Below are 24334 nucleotides of genomic sequence, written 5' to 3' on the forward strand. Positions count from 1 at the left end.
CCGACATGGCCGTTGCTCTTAGTGGCCACTACGCAAATGGCGAGACTTTCACCACCTGGACTTATCTGCCTGACAATCTTTGGAACGTATTTATAACGAGCCATAAGATCCAGAGGCGTTCTGATTTTCTTGCAGCCCTCTATGCCTTCTATATCGGGCATTAGTTCTTCGTTCCTGCACTCATCTGGAGTGTTATGATGAGATTGTGTGTGAGCTTCATCAGCAAAGCGAAGCCTAAGCGGGCCACTTTCCTCCCCTTCAGACATCTTATTACACAGATCCTCCGGGACCAGCACTATCCCTTCCACCCGGAGGAGCATACTGAGTCAGGGGCTTACCACTATGGTAAGAAGGATTAGAATAAGAGCTACAATGCTCTTATTCGGAGCTTAGAGTAAGAGGCCATTCTGGCAGCTGAGGAGGATGCAGAGGAGGAGGCAGCAGCAGCGACAGAGCATGATCCAACAAACCCATCGGGGGCTGCGGATATGCATATGGATATAGATCTGGAACGAGAGCCAGCACCAGAGTCACCACATCACTTTCAGGCAGGGTCGCTATTACATTTCCCAGAGCATAGTCAGGATGCGCATCATTCTCCTGACCCAGTCATCCTTGACACTCCAGCATAGACACCTAGCCTAGGAGAGCGTATATAGACCTTGGAGGACGCAGTTGTCTCTCTTCAGTCAGATGTGGCCGCCCTCAGCACTGATATGGCATCTCTCCGCTTCGATGTCATGGCTGTGCTGCGTAACATATCCAAAGACATCCGGGGTTACGCCCCGCTCGCCTTACCTTCTCTTCCTGATCTCTCTATCTTTTTGCTCTCATCATTTTATATATCTGTACTGTGTTACTATTACATTGAAACTGCTATGATATTTTTGCAGCCAGTCTATTGGCCCTGATACTGTGATGTACTGTATATCATCTTTTCTTTTTCTATGTATGATATTTTTGGATGTCTAGATCTTCTATTAATACATTTATCTGTGATTGACTCTATTTATCAGGTACATCACAGTGACTTCAGTGAGAAAGAGTGTTGCCCAATTTTTTTCAAGACCACCCTTATTCCTCTCTCTCTTTACTTCATTTATTATCCCATTTACACTTGTATGTCCACTGTGCACTATTATTATTCCTTTTGTTATCTGATGAGTTTTATCCAAGTGCCATCTTTTCAGGACCACAGTCAATTCCAAGTTTGGGAAGGTTGTACCACCCACTTTGGATACTTGTGTCCCGGCCATTCTTTGCCTTAGTTGTACTGGTATACTCTTTCCTTTTGTTCTCTTTACATATTGAGGACACTGTGCCATTTAAGTTTGGGGGTAATGGGTGTTAATTGCAGTGTTTGCTCTTAATTCAAAATTTTAAGCATGACTTGTGTATTTGAGAGATTTTCTATGATTGGTCCATGACTAGCTATGACTTTGATCTTTTGAGGACTATATTGCTTAAGATTTAAAAATTGCTTGACTTGAGAGTCCAATACTCCTTGTATGCCTTGTGGATGCCATTTAAGAGGAAATTATTTCGAAAGATTGATATCTTGCTTACACTTGTGGTCCACATCATCCTGATTTTGTGATTGTTTTGAGATTCACTCTAGGATTCTACACTAGTACAGGCGCACACTAGCATTCATTTGTGGGGTACATGCTTTGTTGAATATTGAATTGGTTATATCCCAATTGGGCTAGTAGTGCATTGAAAGCTTTCATTTTGACAAAAGTGGATAACAATCCCTTTTCATTGAGTAACCGGGATTCTAGCCTCATCAAGCACTGAATTTCTCGCGCTGAAAGGTGGAGGGCCCAAACTCTAGGTTAATAATTGAATGTGGCTACTAAAAAAAAAAAAAGTTACAAAAATAACAAAAAAGTGAGGACTTCTTCCAAAAGGTGAGAAGTGGGAAATGATTAGATGGCGATTGTTTTGGTTTGTAGCTTAATTGATTTGAGCTTATAAGCCCTTAGGGGTGTTTGAACACCTAGTGGCCTAAAGCCGTCTGGTTAATGCTCAACCTCATGAATCACTAGAAAGCTTAATAGATCACTACATTGCACCATGCTTCCATCTTTGATCCTGTAAAAAAAAATAAAAAATAACAAAAAAATTGAGTGAAAAGAATAAGCGCATCTAGTTGAATAAAACTTTAATAAAAGGTCCACTCTTTGTCTTGATGATCGGGACTAGATTTGTGTGCTGGCTTAAGGGTAAGGATATGATCATTTCTTTAGTTGGCTAAGATAGCAACATATTTGATGTCGGTCCACTCAAAAAGGATTCTAGTGTTGTTTTGATTAGCATGATCATTTTCTTGATGTGTGGAGGACCATACTTGTTTACTTGGTATTGAAATTTTAGGAGATTGCTTGAAAATGGTTGAAAAATTGTATATTTGAGGTAGTTTTCTCCCAATGCTTGTTTACAATATTGGTGCCTCTTTAGTGAGAAAGAGCTTAATATTTGCGGGTATCATTTCTAAAACCCTTACGAGACTTCACTCATCCACTAGGGGTAACCTAGGGGTTTAAAAGGCTTGTTGCATATACTAAATGCAATCGTGTTCCCTATGAAAGTAGCGTTATCCATTTATTACTTTGTAGTTCATACTTGTATAGATGTTCATTTCATTCCTTTACTTTGTAGTTCATTGCTAGGGACTAGCAATATTTAAATTTGGGGGTGTGATGAGCGCTGAAAAGTGCGCATTTAAACCCCTTAAGCTCGAGTATTCTAGGACCTTTATCTATCTTACTTTCCTGTTTTAGACTAATTTCATGTTATTACCCTTTTTCAGGTGTTTATCCCCAAAATAAGTTAATTCAGCCAAATTAGATCATAAAAAAAGCAATCTCAAGCTGAATGGAAGAAATGAGCAAAGTGAAAGCAAAGTGGTAGAAATCAGCAAACTTCTATCGATTAGGAATATTTTCGATCGATCTCACATTGATCGATCTCACCATTTCAAGATGGATCCAAGCCTCTGTCCTTATCCAAAAGAATTCACCATCTTCAATCGATCCAACTTTTCTCAGATCGATCAAACTTTCTTCATCTTATCCTCACCTACCACTTTTGTCCTTATCCCAAAATATCTCAGAGATTTGTCTTTATTCAAAAAGGCGCCGCCAAGGATGGATTGATCTCTGTAGCATTTGATGGATCTCACCTATGTTCGATCGATCTTACCAAAGTTCGATCGATCGAACCTCCTCAAGTCCGAATTAAAATAGAGTCTAGCTCAGTAAAAGTTGGCTCATGGTGCAATCATTGCAAGGACCATAGTGCATGAGTCCAGACCATTGGGTGTGACACTTGAGCCTCCTATATAAGGATTTTGAGCCACTTTTACAAGAAGAGACACATGTACATCTATCTATCATCTAATATCATTCATCATCTATCTTTGAGAGGAGGCTAGAGCATAGAGAGACATACACCATAGTTGGAAGTTCTTCCATTCTTCTAGGGTTTTTATCAAGAAGGATGTCATTTCTACCATGGAGATAACCCTTGAGGGTTGGATGACTACTTCAATGAATGGCTAAACATTTACTCGGGGCTAGAGTAGCCCTTAAGTTTGCTTCCTAGACCTTGTGTTTTATATATTTTTAGGGATTTATTTGTAACAAATGTTTTGATCCTAGACTTATATATATATATATATATATATATATATATATATATATATCTTGTGATTTTTACTTGATGTGTATGGATTAATACTTTTAATTGATTATCCATTTCTAATCATATGTCTATGTATGCTAGAATGGATGATTCATGTGTTTTTCTCTAGATTTAATGGAATTTGTGCATGTCTATGTGTATGGATGAAGTTAATCTAGTGATGATCAAAACATAGTGCTTAATTGAACACTCTTGTTATTTATTTGATGGTTCACACTTGTTTCTTAATGGATTGTGCCACACCTTTAGCTTGTTTAGTTTAATTTCCATGTCTTTAGTGTAGATGTAGTGTAGTTGGTTTAAATTCATAGTTAGGTGGACAATCTATTCTTATTCCTTGGTGTTCCATACTTATGAATGCAAAGGGTGTATGCCTCTAGATAGTTGTGTGTGCATAAATTGTGATTTTATTAAATGGATTTTAGTCTCATTTGATAGGTTGTGCTTTCCATTTGAATTGGCTAAGACATTCTATACTTATTTGCCATCTATGCCTAGTTTCAATTAATGTCACACACACACATAAGTTACAATTCAATTTCCTCATTGATGTACAATTGCTAGTGTCTAGTGAAGTCAAGCTTAGTGGTGAACTCTAGTACCCCAAGTCCTCTCTTCTATATCTTTTTCCCCATCTTATAAATCATTGTATTTTGTTTGCTCTAATTTCAATTGCATTGTAGTTTAATCACTTAAACAAACCACATTTTGATCATTCGACCTACTAATCCTATACATTGTTTCCATTGTAAATACGCCTACAATCCCTTGGGACGATCCCTACTCACCCTAGCTATATTTTTAGTTAAAGGTAGTAGTGGCTTTTATAAATTTAAAACTTAGCCACATTGCACATTCACACTTTTAGTACCTCTTTAAACGTTGGTGTCGGCGGCACGCACCATCGACAGAGAGCCAATTTTGGGGTTCTCAGAAATTTGTCTAAGTATAGAATTTACAATCAATCGCAAATATTAACGATCGATTGTAGATATTTATGATCGATCGTAAACACATTGTACCCACACTTAATGACCAAACTTTGATTAATTTTATCTCATTCATTTCTAACCTAAATTAGGTCATTCTTAAGTCTAAATTGAAGGACCTTGAACCTTCTTTACATTGGTACCAGTCCCATTTCATAATTATGACTCAAAATGAAAATTTTACCCTTGTTAAACTTAGGGGTCCAATGTGAAACCGAAGTTGAAATTTTTTACATTTTCATGGACCTATATAGCCAGAAACAACTACTATGATTTCATTATGACTCCTAGAACTTAGCAAGGTGTATAATGCCAATAAAACCCTTAGATGTCCTTGGGTTTAGGTTAGGACCCGGATAACGATTTAGATCCTCGAGTTTGGGTCGCTACAATTATATACACACCTATTATCTAACTCATCCATTTTTTGTTGACTGTGTACATTGATTGATTCTAGAATTTTTTCATCTATTTTATTATAAAGTCCAAGATTAGATCTATCTAACAAAAATCATAGTTGAGGAGAAGGTGCAGCTTTGTCTAGAAAAATGTTCAGTGAATATAATAAGTAAGAGTAGGTTATTGGATAGTCCAAACACATTGGTATGGCAGTTCTTACTGAGATCTATTAGTGCATTGCAAGTTGCAACATTTGGGAACTATGACACAGATTAAGACTATAGAAATATGAGAAATTGTCATTGCTGACCAACACGGCATTTCCTGCAAGTGGAACTAGGTCCCATAAGGTCATACCAAACATGTATAAACATTTCATAAGTTTTTTGTCCCTATAGAAATGGTTTTCCATAAATACTCCATTTCGGTTTAAATAATTTTCAGACACTATCTCACTAAAATGTAAATATCTCCTTGTAGGATAGGAATATGAAAATTGAATTGATTCAATTGGAAAGCTGACTGAAAATCCTTAAATTTGAGCTCAAGAATGACCAAATTTGGTTTTTAAATGACTAAGTTATGATTGTTTCAATTTCGTGTCACAAAACAGGAAAAATAATAAGCTGAGCTCAAAACATAGATAGACTAACCGAACATCGAAATGAACTAAAACATACTTCTATATCAATGCACATCTTTTACTTTTTATTCCTTTTTTTAATCTTCGGGAAACATAAAGAATTATGGAGTCCTAGAGCTAAGAACTTTGTATCACGTCCATAGAGCATGAGTAGTGTTAAGTTTTAAAGTCTTCCATGATTGTATATAGAATTATGGAGTCTTGGAGCTAGTGATGGACAATTTTATTACATTAAAGAGTTGGTAAGAATTTGTAAATTAGAAAACATGGCAGAATAGTAGAGAGTTCTGTAGGTATTGTAAATATTTATATAGTTAGATGAAAAATTGTTGAGAATATTTCAGCTATCGATGGTAATTCATTTCTATATATAAAGAGTATATGTCTTATCTATAAATAACAAGCTATAATGGTGAGAGTTAGAAATTACATAAGTAGATGGGTGAAGTTACCAGGAATGTAATTATGGAATAAGAGTGTTATTTTCTTTTTGTAAGAGTGTATCATTCAAATTGTGAAATAAGAGTGTTATCGATCGCAGATATTTACGATCGATCGCAAACATTTACGATCGGTCGTCAGAATGCCCATTTTACCCCCACTTAATGACCAAATTTTGATTAACCTTATCTCATTCATTTTTTACCTGAATTAGGTTATTCTTGAGTCCAAATTGAAGGACCTTGAACCCTTTTTCCATTGGTACCAGTCCCATTTCATAATTATGACTTAAAATGACAATTGTACCCTTGTACAACTTAGGAGTCCGGTGCGAACCCGAAGTTGTAAATTTTCATATTTTCATGGACTTATATGGTGATAAACAACTAATATGATTTCATTATGACTCCTAGAACTTACCAAGGTGTATAATGACAATAGAACCCTTAGATGTCCTCGGATTCGGATTAGGCCCGGATAGCAATTCGGACACCCGGGTTCGGGTCGTTATAGTTATACATACACCTATTCTTTGACTCATCCATTTTTTGTTGATTGTGTACATTGCTTGATTCTAGAATTTTTTTTTTCTATTTTATTATAAAGTCCAAGATTAGATCTATCTAACAAACATCATAGTTGAGGAAAAGGTACAGCTTTGTCTAGAAAATGTTCAATGAATTTAATAAGTAAGAGTGGGTTGTTGGAAGGTCCAAATACTTTGGTATGGCAGTCCTTACTAAGATCTATTAGTGCCTTGCAAGTTGCAACATTGGGGACTATAACACAGATTGAGACAATAGAAATATGTGAAAATCTTATTACTAACCAACACGGCATTGCCTGCCAGTGGAACTAGGTCCCTTAAGGTCATCCCAAACATGTATAAACATTTCATGAGTTTCTAGACCTTATTATAGAAATGGTTTTCCATAAATACTCCATCTCGGTTTAAATAATTTTCTGACATTATCTCACTAAAATGTAAATATCTCCTAATAGGATAGGAATATGGAAAATGGAATTGATACCATTGGAAATCTGACAAAAAATCCTTAAATTTAAGCTCAAGAATGACCCAATTTGGACTTAAAATGGCTAAGTTATGACCGTTTCAGTTTCGTGTCACAAAACAAGAAAAATAATAAGCTGAGCTCAAAACATAGATGCACTAACCGAACATCGAAATGAACTAAAACATACTTCTATATCAATGCACATCTTTTTACTTTTGATTCTTTTTTTAATCTTTAGGAAATATAGAGAATTATGGAGTCTTGCAGCTAAAGACTTTGTATCACGTTCGCAAAGCATGAGTAATGTTAAGTTTTAAAGTCTTCCATGATTGTGTATAGAATTATAGAGTCTTGGACCTAGTGATGGACAATTCTATTACATTAAAGAGATGGTAGGAATTTGTAGATTAGAGAATATGGCAAAATATTAGAGATTTCTATAGTTATTGTAATTATTTATATAGTTAGATGAAAAATTGTAGAGAATATTTTAGCCATCGATGGTAATGGATTTCTATATATATAAAGAGTATAGGTGTTACTTGTAAATAACAAGTTGAAAATGTGAGAGTTAAAAATTACATAAGTAGGTAGATGAAGTCACTAGGAGTGTAATTGTGGAATAAGAGTGTTATTTTCCTTTTGTAAGAGTGTATCATTCAAATGATGTCGTTGGACTTAAAAATCCACTTTTATTTTTATTTTGTTATGGATGTGGGATCTACAATCGATCATAAATATTAACGACCGATCACAGATATTTACGATCGATCGCAAACATTTACAATCGGTCGTTAGAATGCCCATTTTACCCCCACTTAATGACCAAATTTTGATTAACCTTATCTCATTCATTTTTGACCTAAATTAGGTCATTCTTGAGTCCAAATTGAAGGACCTTGAACCCTCTTTCCATTGGTACCAGTCCTATTTCATAATTATGACTCAAAATTATAGTTTTACCCGTGTAAACCCTAGGGGTCCGGTGTGAACCCAAAGTTGGAAATTTTCATATTTTCATGGACCAATATGGTTAGAAACAACTACTACGATTTCATTAGGACTCCTAGAACTTAGCAAGGTGTATAATGACAATAGAACCCTTAGATGTCCTCGAGTTTTGATTAGGACCCAAATAGCGATCCAGACCCACGTGTTCGGGACGTTACAGTTATACGTACACTTATTCTTTGACTCACCCATTTTTAGTTGACTGTGTACATTGATTGATTCTAGATTTTTTTTTCTTCTATTTTATTAGAAAGTCCAAGATTAGATCTATCTAACAAAAATCATAGTTGAGGAGAAGGTGCACTTTGTCTAGAAAAATGTACAGTGAATGTAATAAGTAAGAGTGGGTTGTTGGAAGGTCCAAACACTTTGGTATGGCAGTCCTTATTGAGATCTATTAGTGCCTTGCAAGTTGCAACATTAAGGACTGTGACACAGATTGAGACTATAGAAATATGAGAAAATCTCATTACTGACCAACACGGCATTGCCTGCCAATAGAACTAGGTCCCTTAAGGTTATACCAAATATGTATAAACATTTCATGAGTTTATAGACCCTATATAAATTATTTTCAATAAACACTCCATCTCGGTTTAAATAATATTATGACACTGTCTCATTAAAATGTAAATATCTCCTAGTAGGATAGGAATTTGAAAATGGAATTGATACCATTGGAAAGCTACGAAAAATCCTTAAATTTGAGCTCAAGAATGACCCAATTTGGATTTAAAATGATTGAGTTATGACCGTTTCAGTATTGTGTCAAAAAACAGGAAAAATAATAAGCTAAGCTCAAAACATAGATGGACTAACTGAACGTCGAAATGAACCCAAACATACTTCTATATCAATGCACATCTTTTTTACTTTTTATTCTTTTTTTTTTAATCTTCGGGAAACATAGAGAATTATGGAGTCTTGGAGCTAAGGATTTTGCATCACGTCCGCGGAGCATGAGTAGTGTGAAGTTTTAAATTCTTCCTTGATTGTATACAAAATTATGGAGTCTTGGAGCTAGTGATGGACAATTCTATTACATTAAAGAGTTGGTAGAAATTTGTAAATTAGAGAACATGGCAGAATAGTAGGGAGCTCTGTAGGTATTATAAATATTTATATAGTTAGATGAAAAATTGTAGAGAATATTTTAGCCATTGATGGTAATGCATTTCTATATATAAAGAGTATTGGTCTTACATGTAAATAATAAGTTGTAAGGGTGAGAGTTAGAAATTATATAAGTAGGTGGATGAAGTCACCAGGAGTGTAATTATGGAATAAGAGTGTTATTTTCCTTTTTTAAGAGTGTATCATTCAAATGATATCGTCGAACTTAAAAATCCTTTTTTATTTTATTTTTGTTATGGATGTGGGATCTAAAATTGGTCGCAAATATTAATGACTGATCGCAGATATTTACGATCGTTCGCAAACATTTACGATCGGTCGTCAGAATGCCCATTTTACCCCTACCTAATGACCAAAATTTGATTAACATTGTCTCATTCATTTCTAACCTGAATTAGGTCATTCTTGAGTCCAAATTGAAGGACCTTTAACCCTCTTTCCATTGGTACCAATCCCATTTCATAATTATGACTCAAAATGACAATTTTACTATTGTAAACCCTAGGGGTTCGGTACGAACCCGAAGTTAGAAATTTTCACATTTTCATAGACCTATATAGCTAGAAACAACTACTATGATTTCATTATGACTCCTAAAACTTAGCAAGGTGTATAATGACAATAAAACCCTTAGATGTCCTCGAGTTTGGGTTAGAACCCGGAAAGTGATTCGGACCCTTGGGTTTGGATCGTTATAGTTATACATACACCTATTCTCTGACTCATCCATTTTTTGTTGACTATGTAGATTGATTGATTCTATAATTTTTTTTTCTTTTATTTTATTATTGATAGGGAAAAATAACCTACCTTGATTAGCCGCCAGACCTCTTTGACATATTTCGTTATCAAAGATAAAGATTTTCCTCGGATAAAAATAATGACATTTCTTATCCAGGATAATGAATGACGACGTGGTTCAACAGGGTGAGGATAACCTTGGCACAATTTGAGGAAGTCAAAAGAGTAAATCATATCTCTAACAAATCTGGCAACAAACGATCTCTTCTGATCTCGCACAAGCGGATCTCCCACGGGATCAATTTGATTCTAATCGACAGCCATAAATAGGGCACCAAGTCGTTAAAGAAGGTACGAGAAAAAACCCTTAAACAGAATATATATAATTATTATGTGATACGATTACAAGTACTAACTTGATCGTTAGAGGGTCCTCAGCTAGCACTGGTGGGGTGCCATTCGAGGTGACGTCCCTTTGTTTTGCAGGTAAACGCTGTCGTTCTGAATCGTGAAGATTTTCGCATCAACAGCTGGTGCCGTTTGTGGGAACGATTAGTTCTCTGAAGAAATAAAAATCCTAACGCGACTTGGCTCAGACGGCAAGATGACAGTTTCCGATCATAAAAACCATCCCAAAGTCATTAGTTAACAACGGGTTTCCATGATCTTATATAAGGACTGGTCTCTACATCATAATTACCTGTCCATCATATAGGGGGAAAAACGGTGGGTTACGTGATGCCACCCAGTGTACGATGACAATAATCATAATTTAGCACGTCGATCCAGACAATCCAATGTGGTGTTTTCCATCTAGTGATGCTTGGACCCCTCACTACTGAGGTTTGGTCATCAAAGACCAAACTCTATCTCTGGCCGCAGCCAACTACCAAGGCCTGATCGTTGAAGACTAAGGCTTGGTCCTTCTGCGCCTACATAAATGAGTTAGTCTCCACCCATCAAGAAGATCACTACCAACAAGGGGGTTTCTACCTACTAGTAAAGCCTCCATCTACTAGACGACAGTCGTCACCTCTCCTCCTTTGCAGGAATTGCCTATCGACTTCAGATTATGCAGAATTTTGGATTGATAATCCATGGCTGGTTAATTTTCAGTAATCATTTATAACACAATCTAATATTTTTAGACAACTGTAAATTGTTGTAGCACCAAGCACCTCGTCCGCTGTATAAACATCTATAGAATGGGTCATCACCTAAGATTCCATCATCGGGACAGAATAGTGGATCACATGATATTAATCGTCGATCTACATATTAAGGGAAGTAGGTTTTATCATCGTGGTGTCGTATATAATTAAAGCTTCCTTCATTTATTAGAGAGACAAGACGACTACCTCTCGTATTAAAGGGGTCACCCTCTTTCAAACTACACCTCTTTCCCCCATAAGGGATACAAGGGATGATAATGAGTGTCCTGTACTATAAGGACCCGGGCTGAATGAATCCCATAATCAATATCCCCGTACTATATGGGATAGTAAATGAATGTACTGTATTATAAGGACCCGGGCTAAATGAATCCCGTAATCCATATCCCCGGACTATAGGGGATAAGTGTCCTGTATTATCAGGACCCGGGCTAAATGAATCCCGTAATTAATATCCCCGTACTATAAGGGATAGTAAATGAGTGTCCTGTATTATAAGGACCCAAGCTGAATGAATCCCGTAATCCATATCCCCGGACTATAGGGGATAAGTGTCCTGTATTATCAGGACCCGGGCTGAATGAATCCTGTAATACATATCCCCAGACTATAAGGGATAAGTGTTCTGTATTATCAGGACCCGGGCTAAATGAATCACGTAATCAATATCCCCGTACTATAAGGGATAGTAAATGAGTGTCCTGTATTATAAGGACCCGGGCTTAATGAATCCCGTAATCCATATCCACGGACTATAGGGAATAGTAAAATAATGTCCTGTATTATAAGGACCTGGGCTGAATGAATCCTGTAATCCATATCCTCGGACTATTGGGGATAAGTGTCATGTACTATCAGGACCCGGGCTGAATGAATCTCGTACTCCATATCCCCATACTATAAGGGATAGTAAATAAATGTCCTGTATTATCAGGACCTGGGCTGAATGAATCTCGTAATCCATATCCCCGAACTATAAGGGATGGTAAATAAATGTCCTGTACTAAAAGGACCCGGGTTGAATGAATCCCGTAATTAATATCCCCTTACAATAAGGGATAGTAAATAAAAATCCCTTACTAAAGGGATGAGCTAAGTAAAGCTCGTAAAGTTCAATTCCCTTATTAAAGGAGTGACGACCTGAGTAAAGCTCGTACAATTTATTCCCTTACCAAGGGAAGATTACCTAAGGGTACCAAAAATAGTACCCAGAGGAAAAATAGTACCCAAGGGTACCAAAAATAGTACCCAGAGGAAAAATAGTACCCAAAAGTATCAAAAATAGTACCCAGGGGCAGAGTACCTAAGGGTACGAAAAATAGTACCCAGGGGCAGAGTACCCAAGGGTACTAAAAATAGTATTCAAGTGAAGATTAGCCAAGGGTTCCAAAAATAGTACCCAGGGGCAGAGTACCCAAAGATACCAAAAATAGTACCCAGGGGCAGAGTACCCTAGGGTACCAAAAGTAGTACCCAAGCGAAGATTACCCAAGGGTATCAAAAATAGTACCGAGGGGCAGAGTACCCAAGGGTACAAAAAATAGTACCCAGGGGCAGAGTACCCAAGGGTACCAAAAATAGTACCCAGGGCAGAGTACCTATAGGAACTAAAAATAGTACACAAGGGAAGATCACCCAAGGGTACCAAAAATAGTATCTGGGGGCAGAGTACCCAGGGGTACTAAAAATAGTACCCAAGGGAAGAGTACCTAAGGAAAAAAAAAAAAAAAAAAAAAAAAAAAAAAAAAAAAAAGGTAACTGTTCACATGAACAGTACCTGCGGGCACTGTTCCCAGGGCAAAATAAAAAATAAAAAATAAAAATTTACATTCCCAAAGCTAGATGAGCAAGCTTTGGAATGGAGGGCAATTGATAGGGAAAAGTAACCTACCTTGACCAGCCGCCACACCTCTTCGACATATTTCATTATCAAAGATAAAGATTTTCCTCGGATAAAAATGATGACATTTCTTATCCAGGATAACGAATGATGACATGGTTCAACAGAGTGAGTATAACCTTGGCATAATTTGAGGAAGTTAAAGGAGTAAATCACATCCCTGACAAATCTGGCAACAAACGATCTCCTCTAATCTCGCATAAGCAGATCTCCCGCGGGATCAATTTGATTCCAATCGACAGCCATAAATAGGGCACCAAGTCGTTAAAGAAGGTACGAGAAAAAAACCCTAAACAGAATATACATAATTATTATGTGATACGATTACAAGTACTAACTTGATCATCGGAGGGTCCTCGGCTGGCACCCCATCGGTGCCATTCGAGGTGACGTCCCTTTGTTTTACAGGTAAACGTCGTCGTTTCGAGTCGTGAGGATTTCCGCATCAACAATTATAAAGTCCAAGATTAGATCTATCTAGCAAAATATCATAGTTGAGGAGAAGGTGTTGTTTTAACTAAAAAAATGTTCAGTGAATGTAATAAGTAAGAGTGGGTTGTTGGAAGGTCCAAACACATTGGTAGGGAAGTCCTTATAGAGATCTGTTACTGCCTTTCAAGTTGCAATATTGGGGACTATGACACAGATTGAGACTATAGAAATATGAGCAAACCTCATTACTGACCAACACGGGATTGCCTGCCAGTGGAACTAGGTCCCTTAAGGTCATACCAAACATGAATAAATATTTCATGAGTTTCTAGACCCTATAGAAATGGTTTTCCATAAATACTCTATCTTGGTTTAAATAATTTTCTGACACTATCTCACTAAAATTTAAATATCTCCTGGTAGGATAGGAATCTGAAAATGGAATTGATACAATTGGAAAGCTGACGAAAAATTCTTAAATTTGAGCTCAAGAATGACCCAATTTGGATTTAAAATGACTGAGTAATGACAGTTTAAGTTTTGTGTCACAAAACAGGAAAAATAATAAGCTGAGCTCAAAATATAGATGGACTAACCAAACATCGAAATGAACCAAAACATACTTCTATATCAATGGACATCTTTTTACTTTTTATTCTTTTTTTAATCTTCGGGAAACATAGAGAATTATAGAGTCTTGGAGCTAAGGACTTTGCATCACGTTTGCATGGCATGAATAGTGTTAAGTTTTAAAGTCTTCCATGATTGTATACAGAATTGTGGAGTCTTGGAGCTAGTGATGGATAATTCTATTACATTAAAGAGTTGGTAGGAATTTGTAGATTAGAGAACATAGCAGAATAGTAGAGAGTGTTATGGGTATTGTAAATATTTATATAGTTAGATGAAAAATTATAGATAATATTTTAGCCATCGATGGTAATGCATTTCAATATATAAAGAGTATAGGTCTTATCTGTAAATAACAAGTTGTAAGGGTAAGAGTTAGAAATTACATAAGTAGGTGGATGAAGTCACCAGGAGTGTAATTGTGAAATAAGAGTTTTATTTTCCTTTTGTAAGAGTGTATCATTCAAATAACCAACGGGCCAGTGAACTAACGGTATCAGTCTTTTACTTCCCAAAAGGAGGTCAAGGGTTCAAGTCTCAGAAGAGACAAGTGTGTGTGAGTACCAACTAGGAAAAAAAAAAAAAAAAAAAAAAAAGTATCATTCAAATAATGCCACGGGACTTAAAAATCCTCTTTATTTTATTTTTGTTATGGATGTGGGATCTACAGTCAGTCATAAATATTAACGATCGATTGTAGATATTTACGATCGATCGCAAACGTTTACGATCGGTCGTTAGAATGCCCATTTTTCGCCCACTTAATGACCAAACTTTGATTAACCTTATCTCATTTGTTTCTGACCTGAATTAAGCCATTCTTGACTCCAAATTCAAGGACCTTGAACCCTCTTTCCATTGGTACCAGTCCCATTTCATAATTATGACTCAAAATGATAATTTTACCTTTGTAAACCCCAGGGGCCCGGTGTGAACTCGAAGTTGGAAATTTTCACATTTTCATGGACCTATATGCCTAGAAACAACTACTATGATTTCATTATGACTCCTAGAACTTAGCAAGGTGTATAATGACAATAGAACCCTTAGATGTACTAAAGTTCGAGTTAGGACCTGGATAGCGATTCGAACCCTCGGGTTCGGGTCGTTACAGTTATACAAACACCTATTCTCTAACTCATCCATTTTTTATTGACTGTGTAGAGTATGAGTAGTGTTAAGTTTTGAAGTCTTCCATGATTGTATATAGAATTATGGAGTCTTGGAGTTAGTGATGGATAATTCTATTACACTAGAAAGTTGGTAGGAATTTATAGATTAAAGAACATGGCAGATAGTAGAGAGTTCTATAGATATTGTAAATATTTATATAGTTAGATAAAAAATTGTAGAATATTTTAGCCATCGATGGTAATGCATTTCTATATATAAAGAGTATAGGTCTTACCTGTAAATAACAAGTTGTAAGGGTAAGAGTTAAAAATTACATAAGTAGGTGGATGAAGTCACAAAGAGTGTAATTATGGAATAAGAGTGTTATTTTCCTTTTGTAAGAGTGTATCATTCAAATGATGTCGTCAGACATAAAAATCCTCTTTCATTTTATTTGTGTTATGAATGTGGGATCCACATAATACATTTGTTTATGCAATCTTTGAACCTTGCATCATTGCTTACATCATCAATGATAATCCCTTAGAGTGGTAAGCAAGTTTGTTGGCTTACACAGAAAGCTCATCGTTGAGCCTATATATATACTCATCAATTGTACTTCGAATGTGATATAGAAAAGGAAAAAGAAAATCAATAAGATTATATTACTTTCTTTTATCTCTTTTTGTCCCTCTATTTATATATGTTGTTATACTGTCTATAACATATAAAATTATAATATGTTATCAGCATGGTGGTCGATAAATGTTTACCAATAATAATCAACACTTGTAATAGCACAAATCATTGTAAAATAGGGCTATCGTAAGGGTAAGTCGAACTAGGGATTGATAGTTTATGTCAACCAAGGTTGTCAAATAAATTAGTTTGAAAAAAGAGGTGTAAGTGGTTTGTTTTGTTTGTCACTTAGAACAAGGAAATGAAATTTGCATAAAACAGTAAATGGGATGAATTTAAGATGAATTAAACTTATGTAGAGAGAGCTAGGGAAGTGAATTAACCACCAACCATATAAACATGCTTGTTTGCGATTAACTGGGGAACAACTTATATATGTGACCATGATATGTAGAAATACATGATTACTACATTACCTTCAAGAAATTCATAAAATCAAAAATTAAGTATAATCCATCAAAGTTTTACATGATTTCACTACCTAGACTATGGTGTAGCTTAAGGCATGCTCACTAAGTTATGGACTATCAAATTCCTCAATAAGTATCATGAGAGCACATGAAGTCAAAAACTAAGCATAATCCAACAAAGGTGTTTCTAAGCTATGGACTATCAAAACTTCCATACAACATGCCATTAAAAACCATTTCATAATCTCATCTCCATTCTCACCATGAAGATGTAAGCAGTATAATTACGAGAAAATACAATCTAAGACAAGATAATAAGTTCAACACAATCATTTATTGAAATGAAGAGCCATTACAACTTGTGTAAATCTCTAGACTATAAAACTATCATATACATATTTCATTCCGCAAATTAAAATACAACTAGAGCATGATTACAAGGAAATGCTTCATCACCTCCCTAGGAAGGGAGTTAGTTACCCATAGCAGCAAGGAAGGAAGAGGGTGAAGAACTCAACCCTTTCATTCTCACCACTTTCAGAAATATACAACCCAAAACTCAATAATTCTCTCCCTAGAATTATTCTCCAATAACTCCCTATTCCGAGCTCCCTTTTTACAATGATCACCCTTTCTTTAAGTAGACAAAATGTCTACCAAACCTCCTCCTAAAAGCACTTTACCAACAACCTCAATTAAGGAGGGAATCAAATTGAAAGGTTCAAAATGCCAGCTAGATTTGCATTGTCTGGACGAGCGCTCGTCCAATGAAGGGACGAGTGCTCGTAATTAGCCTTCTACTCACTGGCCTTTGGAAGAGTGCTTGGTTTGCTTTGGAAGAGCGCTCAATTTGCCTTGGAAGAGCGCTCGGTTGGCCTTTGGAAGACCGCTTGGTTTGCCTTGGAAGAGCGTTTGGCTCTCTGAATGAAGCATTCGGCAATTGCTGAAGGAAGAGCATTTGGCTCTTTGATTACCGAAGGAAGAGCGTTCGGCTAATGGACAAGGGAAGAGCGTTTGGCTCTCTAAAGGGAAGAGTGCTCGTTCGGATGGCCTTGGAAGAGCGTTTGGCTCTCTGAATCAAGCGTTCGGCAATTGCCGAAGGAAGAGCATTCAGCTAATGGACAAGCCCACCCCTAGATCCGCCTTTGGCCAATGATTTGTGTGAGTTGTGGGCTATTGGTCTTCCACAATCTCTCACTCTTCTCCCATGATGAAGAAACCCAAATCAATTTTCATGCCCCTCTTCAGACCTGTTACCAAAATTAATAGTTTTAAACTAAAAGCACAGAGCGGAGTAGACAGGACATGGCTACAGAAACAATTGAAAGCCACCATAACTGATCAAAATCTGGAATTTGAGAGAAAAAAATGTCATATATGGATTGCTTCACGTTTTGCAAGGATCTTTCCTACTGGAAGCAGTTGCCAATAAACCCATTATACCAAAAAACTCTAAACACCAATACAAAAATAAAATAAATATCATTAAACCTTTGTTTCAATTCAAAATTCATACTCACACCATGCTTATAGAAGCTGCAATGGTGTTTTGCATCTTATTCAAGTGCATTTATTTCCCAAAAAAGCATCTTCTTGTGAAGTCTTAATTAAATAAAAAGTAATGATAAGAAACCGAAAATGAATCCCCGAATTAACACCGAATCTGACTTGATTAACTATACTTGTCATTTGTTATTATTTTTTAAAAACTGTTTAAGTAAATAGGGTGAGATTCACTGCTTATTCGAAATTAATTCTTCGGTCTCCCTATCATTATTTTATTGTCTTCTAAGTACCATAAAAATAATAATAACAAAATCTGTAAATAAGAAATCAAATCAAAATCTGTAATGAAATTTTCAGTAGTATTTTGGTAGGACTTTTTTTTCAGCTTATTAATTTTTAAAGAACCGAAAATCAGAATACTTTACACAAACTTATCTGGTTTTCACTTTTATAAAAACTTGGTTAAAATAAATAAATAAAGTGGACAACTACTATGCTTTTAATGAATAATTTAGAAGGAAAAAGTATTATACTTTTAATGAATAATTTAGAAGGAAAACAATACATAAATATCAGTCACTCATATAGGGAAAGAAAAATTAGATTCAAGTAGGTAAATAAATAAATAAAGCTTGTTGAAATGAAAAGAGTTTTCCAGTATCAAGACATTAGAGCTTGGAGAACAGTATATTACACCTTCATTATTCACCTACAGAGAGCATCATATTAATAACCCGGTTGACCATGACGACAAACAGCATGTAACCTCTCCAAGGTTTGAACAACTTCATTCATATATGGACGTACGCCCGTGTCTGACACACTGCGCATTGCCAGATCAGTAATTTTATATCCATCGTGTTGACTGAACCCCAAATCTTCTTCAAAGCTTTTGTGCACGAGAGAGAACTTCTTTGAGAGGGCAAAGCGGCCAAATGATGATTTCTTCGGCTCGTTCAAATTGTATTGGGCTTCAGCCCAACTGTGTACAGGTTTCTTGATCTCAGAGGGTCTTTTGGATATGAGCTCCAAAAGCACAGTGCCAAACGAGAAGACGTCGTGTATCTTCCACCATGTACCTGTTGAAGGGTTTTTTTTTATTAACGAAAAAAATATATATATCACACAACTGAAAAGATGCCAAACACAAAAAGCTAGTAGAAGCTAAAAAACAAAGCAACTACAAAATTCCATCTACCAAATTCTTTTTATATTTCTGTTTTTCTTTTTCTTTATCCTTTTTTCCTTTTGGTGAGCACATCTTACTAATTCCATTAAACAGAATTTGCAAAATTTCAACACGAATATGTGCGCTAAAAACCATTTGAGATACTTCTTGCTGAAGACAGTCTCAAGGGTGGCTTTGCTCCGCATAAATTATAATAAATAAATAAATGGATGGCTACAATCACCCACTCAAGGTAGTTTTTCATGCAAAAGATACAATCATACAGTAAGAGTACCATTTGAAGGTTCTCATCTTTCTAGAAACTAAAATCAATTCATTCAAAATATGTAAAATCTAGCAAGAATGGAATTGACCCTGACAATAACAATAAAAATAATAACAATGATATCAATAACTAACAACAATAAACATATAAATCATATACAATCGAAAGAATGATCACTTCATACATTCCTTATTCTCTACTGAAAACATAATTGTCAGTTCTCTTGTTCATACCAAATAGCAAGTGTTCTAAGTTACTTTAGCTGCTGTTTGATAAGTAACAAAAACTTCAGGGCTAAGTTATACTAGGAATCTAGGATGAAATTTTTTAATTTGATGAAATCAAAGTTAAGGATCAACATGCAAGTCCAAATTCACTTAAAAAATACCCATCAAAAAGCTTGTTAAGTGTGGATTATGACCTTGAAAATTTATATCACTTTCTAAATGGAAAACATTTTTCTTAAAGACAACTCAGAGTCCATTTATCAAAACACTAGACAGAAAACCACTGAAAGTTTCCAGTTTTAAGCACTTGGTACTTTGGTAGGGGTGTTACCAAAAAGCCCTTTATGTTGACAAATATAATTAGTAAGAGAGTTCACAAGAAAAAGCCCAAGAGAAAGGAGGGCCCACACCTCAAAATCAGATAAAGAGATCAAAAGATTAGAAACTATTATATTACGAAACAAGAAAGTAAAAAATCATCTTGAAGAAAATTAATTACATATATATATTTTTCATTAATAAATTAATTACTTCAAATATTCCTCAAAATAGTTAAAATCTCAGAAAAAGACCAAATTGGAGTCAAGTAAACAATCATGTGATGTCGTACTCTAGATTGGAATAAAATGAATTAGACAAACAAAACATGAAGCGCAAACAACCAGAAACAATATGGTATGACACAGTGTCTAAGGTAGGTATACAAGTTTTGGAAGTCCAATGAAAGGGCTACAAACCTCATGCAATTAAGAAAGCTTATGATAAAAATGAAAGTGTTTGCTGTAGTTTTTTGTTCTTTAATTTCTCTGCTCTAAGTCCCAATGTTCAGTAGGACTTCAAATTTTCAAAAAAATTTGCATACAGTTTAATTATTTAGAACTTCTCACATCAAGAGAAGTTCAAATCACTGTAGTCCTTCCAATTGAAGCATCTGACTGTAGAGGGTTCAATTTATCTCTAATAGTGAATTAGTTAGGTTAGATGGGTTATCTTAGTTTCTTTTACTTGATCTTTAAAAGGATTTTAAACTTGGGTGGACGGCCCCCAATTCCCAACTCTTTCATGTATTAATAGACACGGAATAGTCAGATATCCAAACCAAATTATACAAATCAATTCAGCCTATGTTCATCTTTGGCCTGGATAAAACTTGAGGGCCCACCGCCCACCAAATATTTTATTTCGACTTCTACAAGATATATTTATATATGCACATGAATTTAATTATACTAATATGGACCTCCATAAAATAATGTGGAGTTATATGGAAATTAAAATTTTATTCAAGTATTTTTCAGAAGGGATCGTTCTAGCTGTGTTAGATTTGAAGATCCTTTCATCTGTAAGTTATATAGCATAAGTGGTCCTATGAAGCATATGATACTTCATTAGAGGTAAAATAATCTTTACATATTTATTGTATATGATCTCCAATACGTGGATTTGCTTTCGATACTTTCATTGGATAGGCTCTCGAACTTTTATGGAAGTATTATGTTGAGATGAAAATGACAAGGTCAAAGAATATTCTTGTATGCAATAAGTAAGTTGCACCCAGAATGAAGAAGACCATCTTTTATTAGAGCAAAAATACAACCACCATCTCTCTCTCAACCAAGGGGCACTCTCTTTCTCTTGCTTAACATCATCAATAATTTTTCCTTTTTTTCCACCTCTCTTCCACAATCAACAACAAATGACCTTTCATAGCCAAAATGAATTGAAATTAATTACTTATTTTGGGATTTTACAATTCCTTTGCACCATCAAGTCACTTCGATCTTCACCATTATGATTCATACATGTATGCAACAAGAGAAATTTTGATACTATGTCATATTCATAAAGCGAACCACATAACAATAGCATGATATTAGGATTAGAGTTTTTTGAACACAAGTTTCCTCCCCACAATAAGCACCATGGATTCCCAAAAAAAGAGGGGTCAAGGACGCTTTTATGAGTAATCATAATGATTTACTCATATGTTTGGGTTGATATTTTCACTTGACATTCCTCTTTTGCCCACAATTTATTTAGCATTATATAATAGATGGAAAAAGAAAAGAAAAAAAGCACTCGCAATTAAGAAATGCACTGGTGACACAGGCAATGAACTCTAGGCTTGGAATAGATTATAAATACAATATTACGTTGACATACCCATATTCATAATGATCGGATCAGTATAGCCTGGCGCTCCAAGTACAAACATATTTGCGATTGGTTGCTCATCACCAAAAACCCCACCAACTAGCATACAAAAGTCGAATAGTACTGGATTGTAATCCTGAGTTTAAGCATAACATAATACCAAGTTTAATTCTTATTAAAAAATTCTCCAGAACAAAATTACTGAAAAGCTAAGTGCACTAAGTACATGGACACCAGATCGAACCTGATCAACCATCATATGTGCAGAACTAATATTGCGAACTAGGTATTGCGGTTTATGATGATAATGCAAAAACTCGAGCAGACGTGCCATATCAATTGCCACCTTGATTCTGTGGAGCCAGGAAAAGCGATCTACGTTTACCCGAAAAAACAAAACTCTTTTAGTAAATAGCATACTAATCTATTTTAAAGAAGTTTATCTTAAGTACCAACCATATCCCTTCATGTGATGGCAGCTACACTCTACTAAATGTGGTACGTCCAAACAAGTCAAAATTTTAATTACTCGAAGAAATATATTTTCTTAGTCAAAGAAGAAAATAAAGTACACACACAGAGAGAGATAGAGATACAGAGAGAGATTATCCAACAAACTAAACAATGATTTACTAAAATAATCAGTTTAGGAGCAGATTTAAGATTCAGTATAGCAAGCCAAAGTAGTAAATGTTATCACCAAACACTAATATGGAAAATCAGTTGGTCTTGCAATTATAGTTGTCACTTTGTAAGATTCATTTTCCCTCTCTCCCAACATATACTGAAAACATGACGTGCATGCTCAACAGATTGATGGATGATTAGAAAAGTCAAGTTGTAACATATTAATCGAAGAAAGAAAATATGAAATACCTTTATCAATGAGGTTGTGCACTGTATCCACTGGTTTAAGGTCATAAACAACCCCCAACAGACTATCTTCACAGCAATATCCCAAAAGTTTGACCAGACTTGGATGATGATTTACACTCGACTCCATTAGAAAAATGCATTCTTTCTGATAAAATTGAACACAACATTCAACAATGACAGGAACAACATCTATAACCATCAAATTTCAAAATTGAAATTTCAGACACTAAACTAATGAAATACTGTTACTACCGCAAATTGGGAACGGTGTTCATCCCGGCCTACAGCAAATTTTCCTAAATCTTCCCAAATCTTCACAGTCACATCCTGACCTTGCTGAGTCTTTCCTCGATACACTTTGCCGAATTGGGCTTCTCCAATCAGATTTGCTTGGCTAAAATTACTAGTCAAATCATCTAACTCCACAGGGGAGAACTTGATGATATCGTACTCTCTGAGCATTTCCATAGTTGGACCTATCTCATATAAAGTATCGCAGCACACACTGTCAGTACTGTCAAATACAGTTAAAAAACCATGAGAATACATTTGTAAATTAGATCATTTTAAAGTGAAACTACGTTGAAACAATATTACATATTTTCTACTTAAATAATCCACAGGTTTAAGGTGATAAACATTTGTTTATACATTGGATCATTTTTAAGTGACTACAAGAAACAATTTAATTTTTCTTTTTCTTTTTCTTTCTTTTCTCAGCATGTGGTGACACCAATAGAGAACTTGAAAGAATGGGCGTCTAATTTTAACGTCTTGAAATTGGAATTGAAATTGAAGACAATATCAATCAAACTATAAACTATTTTCCCTTTAATTTCAAGATTCGAGGCACAGTTTCAATCCTGTGAAACATTTTAGAGACATGATTCACATTGAAGAGACTAAAAGCTCAAAGGGAAAATAAAAACCAAATTATACCCTCTCTTTTTTTCCCAAATCAGTACGTCAACTACTATAAGAGAACGAAAATAATGAAACAAGAAAAAAGACAATCGACAAGCTTAGATGATCAATCAAATCAAGATTCGGAAAATAATAAAAGTCCAGTAACACAAGGCGATCGCAATATACAAATTCAACATATTGAACGAATATCAAACGTTTCTCACCTGTGTGTGTATATATATTGAGGTGAACAAACAACCTCTCTAAACTTCAATTAATTTGTAGCTTTAGCAGCCGTCTGTAGTGTGTGTGGGGTATATATTAAGTGAGTAATAAAATAAAGAATTTTGAACCAGATCAATCAAAATCAAAATAAATTTGTTTAGAATCTCTTTCATTTTAATTCATTTTATTTATAGAATCGCTTGTATTTTTATTCATTTTATAACGATAAATAAATATTTTTTTATATTAATAAATAAATACTGAAGAATTCTAAGCATAATATGTTTTATTTTAATTGGTAACTTATAGGATTTATTTTAATTTGGTAACTTATTTTATTATTTGATAAATTATTTTATTATTTTATATATAAATGATTTGAAACATTGTAACTTGTTTTAGTTATTTTAATAGTTTTATAGAAACTCTTTTATTTTAATTCATTTTATCTACAGAATCTATTTTATTTTAATTCATTTAATTCATAGAAACTCTTTTATTTTTATTCATTTTATATCAATTAATTTTTTTATATTAATAAATAATTATTG

At 35.0% G+C, this 24334-nt stretch overlaps 1 protein-coding gene across 1 annotated transcript; it reads right to left on the reverse strand.

Moving 5' to 3' along the window:
• Nucleotides 1-378: 378 nt before the first annotated feature.
• Nucleotides 379-23201, reverse strand: LOC132272919 (probable serine/threonine-protein kinase PBL22). Its single transcript, XM_059773984.1, has 6 exons — nucleotides 22905-23201; nucleotides 22653-22797; nucleotides 22021-22151; nucleotides 21786-21912; nucleotides 18698-19020; nucleotides 379-600 (listed from the first exon to the last, which is right to left on the reverse strand). The coding sequence occupies exons 1-6, from the start codon at nucleotides 23199-23201 to the stop codon at nucleotides 379-381; spliced, it is 1245 nt and encodes a 414-aa protein (XP_059629967.1).
• Nucleotides 23202-24334: the final 1133 nt, after the last annotated feature.

Source organism: Cornus florida, unplaced genomic scaffold (assembly GCF_030987335.1).
Source record: "Cornus florida cultivar Cherokee Brave unplaced genomic scaffold, ASM3098733v1 CherokeeBrave_3.0.0_Hap2_Chr09, whole genome shotgun sequence".
Lineage (NCBI taxonomy): Eukaryota > Viridiplantae > Streptophyta > Magnoliopsida > Cornales > Cornaceae > Cornus > Cornus florida.